This window comes from Desarmillaria tabescens (genome assembly GCF_030435595.1).
Source record: "Desarmillaria tabescens strain CCBAS 213 chromosome Unknown EV420scaffold_1, whole genome shotgun sequence".
NCBI classification, from domain to species: domain Eukaryota; kingdom Fungi; phylum Basidiomycota; class Agaricomycetes; order Agaricales; family Physalacriaceae; genus Desarmillaria; species Desarmillaria tabescens.
Window position 1 is genome coordinate 3,377,709 of NW_026848300.1, and position 8,230 is coordinate 3,385,938.

General features: G+C 46.8%; 1 protein-coding gene across 1 annotated transcript; it reads right to left on the reverse strand.

Moving 5' to 3' along the window:
* Positions 1-3,908: 3,908 nt before the first annotated feature.
* Positions 3,909-4,268, reverse strand: EV420DRAFT_1473287 (uncharacterized protein; the record flags this gene model as incomplete). Its single annotated transcript, XM_060469121.1, has 1 exon — positions 3,909-4,268. One exon carries the CDS (start codon positions 4,266-4,268, stop codon positions 3,909-3,911), a length of 360 nt encoding a protein of 119 aa, XP_060339999.1.
* Between the last annotated feature and the right edge of the window lie 3,962 nt (positions 4,269-8,230).

Consider the following 8,230-nt stretch of genomic DNA (forward strand, 5'->3'; position numbering starts at 1 on the left):
CTTTGTAAATCTGAATGATTTTCCTGCCATCTTCCTATATAGCTCGGATAGGGCAGGATGCCCCCAAGGAAAGACATTCAGAGCCCAATTGAGGTAGCCAGCAATGCGTTGCCACTTTATGAGTATAGGAGCACGACCGGGTGTTGCGAGGAAGAACTCGATGTCGGAGACAAGATGGTCGATGGAAGTTTGATCCAAAGAGATGCTTCCTTTATTGGCATCGACCCAGAATCCTATAATTTTCAATGTTTGGCCATGTAGCTGCTTTGGATCGTCAAAGAGGCAGGAGATAAACTCCCAGAAAATCAGTAATTGAACCTGTCGGCTAGGGCAGAGCAGGCCTCGATAGAACATGAGGTTATTTGCGAAGTCCCATCCGAAAAAATCATCCATATAAACATGGAGGTCCAGAATGTTCAACTTATAGATTCCGATCCAGCAAAGCAGACTGGACACTGAGCACCAGATGCGAGGTGATGCCCGGTTACCGAAGACTAGTCGTCGAACAATGTGATACCAGCCGTCGACAATGACAACCTGTCAGATTTGCCAGAGAGGATGTGCTGGCAGATTCAGGAAGGCTTTTGCGATGTCACTCTTGTAAAGGATGAAGTCTGCATCAGGATAACGCTGTCGAGCATTATGCAGTGCTTCTCCAAAAGGGTGCATGTCATCATATTTCACATGAGCTTCTTCAGGAGGAATTCCAGCATTGAGACCAGAGGCAGTATGGTCAGTAACCACCCTTGGCTTTCCCTCTTGCCACACTATGAACATTGGTGAGACTTTCATCCCGGGCAAGAGTTGGAAATTAGGCGGTAGCGCAGGGGACCATCGGCCGGCAGCAACCTCGCGATCTCTAAATGCTCGAATCTCTGCAAGATCCGCAGGGTCTGATGCATAGTTTTCTGAGTTATCCCTGCTAGACTCCTCCCATTCTCCAAGGTCAAGAGGCCAGAAGCCATCTCGAAGGCCTCTGATAACTGAATCAACAAAAGGTTTATTAGGGTGTAGTGAGAGAATGTTCTCAAGCCGGTCAACGTTAAAGGGAGTATCAACAAGTATATAATCTTTGAGAGCGGCAAGGGTAGACTGTAGTTGTGGATCGTTAAGCAACTGTTCAGGGGGTGATGGTAGAGGAGATGCAGACTCAGTAGAGGCTGCTGCTGGGGAAACAGGCTGCATAGGTGAAGAGGATGATGATTCGGACCATATATAACCACGCTTGAAGTGAGGACCCGCAATTTGATTATCTTGCTTATGCTTCATCCCTGCCAGCGATTTAGGACCTTCCGCTGCTGCTGCTACCCTCGATGCTACCTGTTCCTCTTCCAAACCTTGTACGACACTGGGCCTGGAGGAGGGAGGCACATTTGCTGTTGTCTTTTGCTCGGTGGTTAGCTCCACACTCACTACAGGTGCCATGGCGACAATGATTCGTGCACGGCTCCAATGTGCAATACCCCAGGTTCCAATTCTCGCAAGGTACTGCCGCACGCTTCGGATTTGGGAAGGAGGAAGAGGAGGGGCGCTTCGTATTGCACTGCGTAATCTCTGGGCGGAAGATCTGAGATAGCAATGGGATCTGGACCTCATTCTTGAGATCCATCCTGAAAGGGCGTTTTGCATAGTGTGACCGAATATCTTCATCAAAGCGAATCGCAATTGCTGGGTCATGCGGGACAGCCCTAAAGAGTTCGACAACAGTCTCACAATAAGTGCTAAGCTCAGCCTCTCGATGAGGGTAGAGGGACACAACACCCTTTGACCAGGCATCAAAAACACGATACCAGTCCGCCTCGGACGTAACTGGTCGTTTTGCAGATGAGGTGTCCTTTTTAATGATCGCAAAACCTGCAAATAATTCCTTAGCATCCTCATTGTGGTCGTAGCCTCGATCCATGGAGGCGAAGAACTTTGGGAAGTCAACGTAGTGGTCCTGGATGATAAGACACCAGAATGGGCGAGCAATGGGCTCCTTGAGAGGAAGGGCCTGAAGGAAGGCGATAAGGTTGTCGAAAGACTTCTCAGTGGCATAGAGTTGGCGGAGATGGAACGTCTCTGCAATATGTGGGTCAGAGATGCCAGATGAGACAAGTGTCGCAATGTGCGGTGCTTGCGCGAGAATAGTAGAAGAGATTGAAGTTGACTTCTGAGCAGAGAATGTGTCGAGACCAAGAAGACTGGCAAGTAAGCTTGTGGCATCTGTGCCAGGCTTCGCCAGCGATCCTGCAGTCTTGAGTGTGCAGAGCTTCGCATGCAGACTTGCCCAGGCCGTGTTGACACACGTGCAACGTGTTCACACATGTAATTTTGTGAATTCTAGGAATGCAAACGTGTGTGTGCCCCGTGAATAATATTAGAGTGCATGTAAGGCATAGAGCGCTACACACTGAGGCAGAAAGCACTATAATAAAAATAATATGAGTAGAGCGCATGGCTTAGACTTAGAACGGCACACTTGTGTCATTTAAGTGTGCAGTCTCAGTGCTTATACACACACACTGTGCCCTCCTCTGCAGTGTATCACTCAATTAAATTCACTGAAGATAATATATTGAAGGTGCTTTGCGCTACATTGATCTATGACGCGTGAACCCTGCCGATCCAGCAATCACCGAGAAACGTCATCCTGAATGAAGAATCAACAAGTCTGAATACTCTAAGGAGTTCTCGGCCAAAGAGAAATAAAACCCGCTGCCCATATGAAATATTAAACTAGAAATGGTTGTGCAGCAACCAATAAAATAAAACTCGCTCACTAGATAAGTTGCGTGGCACTGTAATTAAATCCGCAGAGCCAATAAGAAGACACATGCCGCATGGCACAATGAGGCTAGGCCTTGCCAAGTGGAGAAAACAGCGGTAGCACACGTGCTGACATGGAGTGCTGAGTAAAATAATGATTACTATCACTATGGCTGATGCGGCACGCAAGAGAAGGGAGTCCAAGGTGGAGCATTGTCTATTTTCAGTATTTACATTTCATATAGTTAACGGTAAATATAAGAGTGGTAGTTACAGGTAGTTAGCAAGTTTTCAGACCCCCGCAGTTGTACTACGAAGCAGCGCGCTTAGTGTACGATGAAAGGATTTTATTTGAAGCTTTGAGCAAGAGAGTATTATTGAACTTAGAATTATTTTGAACACTTTGAGAGCTCGCGAGGCACGCCATGCTCAAGCACGCTTGATTTGTTCAAGTAAAGTACAGTAATTGATTGCGCTCTACTTAGAGAATATTGTATTGTGATAACTTGAATGTGCATTTGTGTTTTTTTTGGAACTTGTTTGTGAATTCCGAGTTATTGCAAGTGGCAGAGGTTCGAACCCTTTGGCTTGTCAGTAATCTCTGAGGTTTTTTTGGTTCATTCCCAAGTGGCATAGGTTCAAACCCTGTGGCTTGTGGACGTGTTTTCTGTGTTTGTGTATCTCTGGATCACATAGGTTAGAACCCTGTGGGTCTATGAACGGGTTTTGAAGTGTTTTCTGCTTGGAGCACAAGGCTTTAAGTTGTGTTAAGTGTATTGTGAAACGTTGTGGACACTTGTGTGTTGCGCATGACATATTTTGAGGGTTATACGTTCTTGTAGAACATTTGGGGGCTTGCGAAATAATACTTTTGCCTTGAGGCCGAGTGATTCTGTCGCTCACCTCCTGTTCCAAAAGCATTTGGACTTAGAAGATTATTATATTGCTAAGCACGCTATATTATATTGTAACGTGCAAGGATTATTTCAATACTACTGCTATTGTGTGCTTGTATTGCACATCACCCCCAAACTACTGAGGGTTTGTGTGTGTGTGAGTGTGGGTGTGGGTGTGTTGGTGTTATATACGCTAGTGCATTTCTAGCTTGGCATGCACAGAGCCTCTTCAGCATCTTCGACTGCACGCAGTCTATTAGCCTCTCACTCCTTTGCCTCCATGGCCAACCTCTGTTCTTGTTCCCTCCGGAAATTTTTGACTTGTTCTGCGGTGAGACCTGCTGGTGTCCTCCCTCGCTCTGGCGCGTCAGCGTCATCTTCATCACCATTGCCCTCATTGTCGTCGTCTTGCCAATTGTCTCCAGATCTTTTGGGACCAGCTTGTGTGAGACGCTGCTGCAGTTGCTGGACATAGTCGGCCACGACCTCAGGAGTGATCCCCAAAGCCTGAAGCTTGAGGGCAAAGTCTTTGACATCAAAATCTCCGTTGACGCAACCTTTGAGAAGATCTTCACATTTCTTAGCAAGTGCAGCAACATTATCAGTGCTTCGTTCGTCCGGCATGAATGATATTTAGATTTCGAAGGAGAAATGAACGAAAAAGTGAAACGGTGAAAACTTCAGGCACACGGGGGCTGATTAAAGGCTTGTAGAGTAAGAGGATAAATAAGTAGGCAAAGCCTACTGTGCAACCTTGGATTGCTCCTTACCCTTGGAACCCATGTTTACGATGATAACTGTCTTGAGCAGTGCCAAACTGTCTGGACAGGGGCTATACTCGGGGTTGGCTTAGTAATTTTTGGTGATAGGTGATCATCCAGCATGCAACGGCTTATTTGCTGAGCGGTTGCCGCTGTGGCTGAGAAGTCTTTCTTTCCGAACACTTCCTATTGGTTTGTGGGCTGGTCAGAAAACTGTCGACATCAATTTCCTCTTCATTTCCTCTCACCTACTATCACCTTTTTTGCTTGCACATTGCAAGTGATTCCTACTTTCACTGTCCTTTTTCTGCTCTGTGACTGCAGATGCCCTCAACTACTGTCTGTTCTACAGCCCCACTCAGCTGCCAGTGGGTTAATAAAAATCTTGCAAAAATCTGCCTCAGTGCTATCGCTCTGGTAACGCGTTGTGGTATTATGCATCCACTTATCTTCAATGGAGTTTCCTGTTACATCATGTAGATTTGATATAGCGAGAGAATTCAGTGTTGATGCAAACCTGCAGATCAGAACATTTTGCTACAGCAACTGCAACTTGCAAGTAATGTGTGCTGATTGTTATGTCTGGTTTTTGGGAAGTACATACCCTTTCATGGTCAGACTTTTACTGCCATATAACAGTTTGATGAATGTTGTGATGTGTTCATTGTGGACTAATCGACCTTGTGATGGCATAAGGTGTGCAGTATTAGAGATTTGAATATTTTTTTTCTTGTGATGGTGCCAGGTGCATAGGGCATGTAATTATAAGATGCTGTTCAGATGCCCATAGTCTGGCTGGGGTCCGGTTCAGGACCTTGTGGACCGGGTCCAAACCCGAACCGGACCTGCAGGTTCAGGTTCGGTCCAGGTCCAGGTCCAGCATAGCCACCTAGGTCCAGGTTCGAGGTTCAACTGAGGTGAAAATTGCGGACTGGGTTTGGACCTGGTCTGAACCTGCTGGACCTCGAACTATTTTCACTGCTGAAAATGGACCTATCTGCTATGATGTGCGACTATCTCACTGTCCCAGGATCATCTACATCATCAGAGCATGCTTTCTCACATGCAGGTCACACTGATTCTGACCCTCATTGATGAAACCTTGATGCAGAGAAGTTGTTAGGATCGTGCCAATAGGATTGTGGCAGTAAGTGCATGTAGCGGAATGCCATGGGATGCATCGGGCATAGGCAAAGCTATTAGCAACATCACCCCTGAGCTGAAGCCCTAAGATGGATATAGACAGAAGTCCACAGAGTGGCAGAGATGAGGTAAGAGATAAGTCCAACAGATCGGAGTTCTGCAGACTGGAGAATGAGAGTGTGACTTAGAGTCAGAGAGAGAGATTGGGCTGAACCAAGTTGATATTTGAACTGAGTATCTACAGTGTAATTCTAAGGCTTATATACTAGTTAGGAGTCCAATCTAGTTCCTACTCGGAGTGGTCTACATTCTAGGGTTGTCAGAGGATGTATTCTACTGGTCGGTAGCTGATGGGGTCTGATGACATGTTGGCTACCGATGTCAGGCTATTGATAAATTGTAATGGAGAAGTGAAATATAAAATGGAATATGAAATGGAATATGAAATAGAAACTGGGAATTGGAGTCCGTAGGTTTCCAGGCTGTGATTTGTTGGGTTGAGTGGAAGTCGGGTTGCCATCAGCATGCTCGTTACAGTATCCCCCCCTTAGCGTTCTTGCCCTCAAGGATGCAGATCCCGATGGCTGAGTGTGTCCACGTGGAATTTTTTCTGGTTGGTCATGTGAGTTTTCAACTCTTGACCTGTAACCACCACCATCTCCATGTCTTTCCCTAACTCTGTCATCAACATTTGCTATGTCCTCTAATGTTGAGTATCATTTGTCTGTAACTCCTGAGCCTTATGAGCTCGCCCCAACACCCGACAATCTTCGCCCAGAAGAACTAGAAGTTTTCTTCAATGAGTGGGATGCCATGGAAAAAGCAAGGGAGGATGCCGTGGAGGCCCATGAAGCCTGGAAGGCACAAAAGCTGAAGGAGGAGAAGAAACAGGCCCAGGAGTTGGAGAGATGGGAGAAGAAGTTGGCATGGGAGAAGCAGGTTGCTGAAGCCAAGGTGAAAAAGGAGCAGGAGGAGCAGGAGGCCGCAGAGAGGAAGTGACAAGAGGAAGAGGTGGAAGCGAAGCGATTGGAAGAAGAGGCAAGGGCTTTGAAGGAGAGGAAAACTGCAGAGAGGAAGTTAGTGGATGAGGCCAAGGCCAAGGCCTTGGAGGCTTGGAAGGCCATGGAGGCTGAGAAGGAGCAGGCAAAGGAGAAGGAAGGTGGCAATGGGAGTGAGGGGAGCAAGGTTGGTAGCAGCTCTGACAGAGATGACGAGTGGGAGAAGGAGACGAAGGGGAAGGTGTTGAAAAAGTTGGTAAAGCAGAGGAAGGATAGGAAGGGTAAGGGTAAGGCGACAGATTCGGAGGCTGCAGGGAATTCAAAGAAGAGGAAGGCCAAGTCCAGTGTGGTGGTATTGAGTGGAGAGGAGGAAGTCGCAGGGCTGTCGGGGTGGCCATTGAAGAAGTTGAAAACTGAGCCTGAGATGCAGGCAGATGACAAGGAATATAAGGATAATGGTAGGCTCCCCCATGGGTTCCAACTATTTTGCTGACTTGGTGCATAGAGCGTTGTGGACGTTGTAAGGTGGATGATGTAAAATGTTTCATTTGCCATGGGCATACTTGCGAACAGTGCAAATTGAAGAAGAGCAAGTGTGTGTTTCCACAAGGTGAAGGTTCAGGATCCACGGGGTCCAGTGAGGTCATCGACCTCCTACAAAAACTTTGCGACAAGATGGATGATTTCCAGGAAGGCTTGGAGAGGGTAGAGGGAAAGGTGGATTTCCTCAGAAGCCACGTTGATGACTTGGTCGACAATTTTCCTGAGGGTGATGCTCTGGAATGGCCATCGGATTTCATCAATGAGGAGTTTAAGGAGGAATGGGTGGCATCTAAGGTTGAGCTTGGAAACCTCAAGAACGTGAACTCGGAGGCCCTATGGATCATGATGCATATGCAACTTGACAAGGATGTTGCCCAGATGTGGAATGCCCACATGATGAGTACTGAAACCCTCGATGCTGCGGATCCCTTCAAGGTCGCCAACATGCAAGTTTGGTACGGCTGTCTCAGGAAAGATGGTCTTCAATTGGCCATCAAATGTTGCGACCATTTCTTGGACACAAGGGATAAGTTCTATGCACTCAGAGGCCGTCGGATTGAGTGGGCATTGTGGAAGAGGTATTTGGATGATGCAGATGAGTTTTTGGTAGAGGATTCTGAGGAGAAGAAGAGGGATGAGATGTGCCCGAGTGTGGGTGTGTTACGGTTTATTCATTTTTCTTTTACTCAGCCTGATTACTCATATGCGATCACCACAGACAGACTCTCATGGTACTATTATTAGCATACTCAATGTGTATTTAAGTAGAGCCTCAGCTGGACTAAACCCCAGCTTCGGTTAAGGTTTAATCTACCCAACATTGAACTCTGGGTTTCACGACTATCTAAGTCCTCCATCAACTTATTCCTTCATCTTTGACTTGCTAGAGTATCATCCACCGAAGTGCGAGTGGTGGTCCTAGTTCGATCTAAGTTGATTGAAGTTGGTTGTTGACATTTAACCAAAGCTCGTCCTACGTTGCCCAGTGCCACGTCAGAGAACGAATGCTGCCCAACATCCTACCCATATTAATCCTGGTTGCAGTAGTCCTTTGGGTCATACCCATTGTACTATCTGATCCCACATTCCCAATCCTAACGGCAACCCTCGTTGTGATCATCATCCGATTTTATACTGCAGC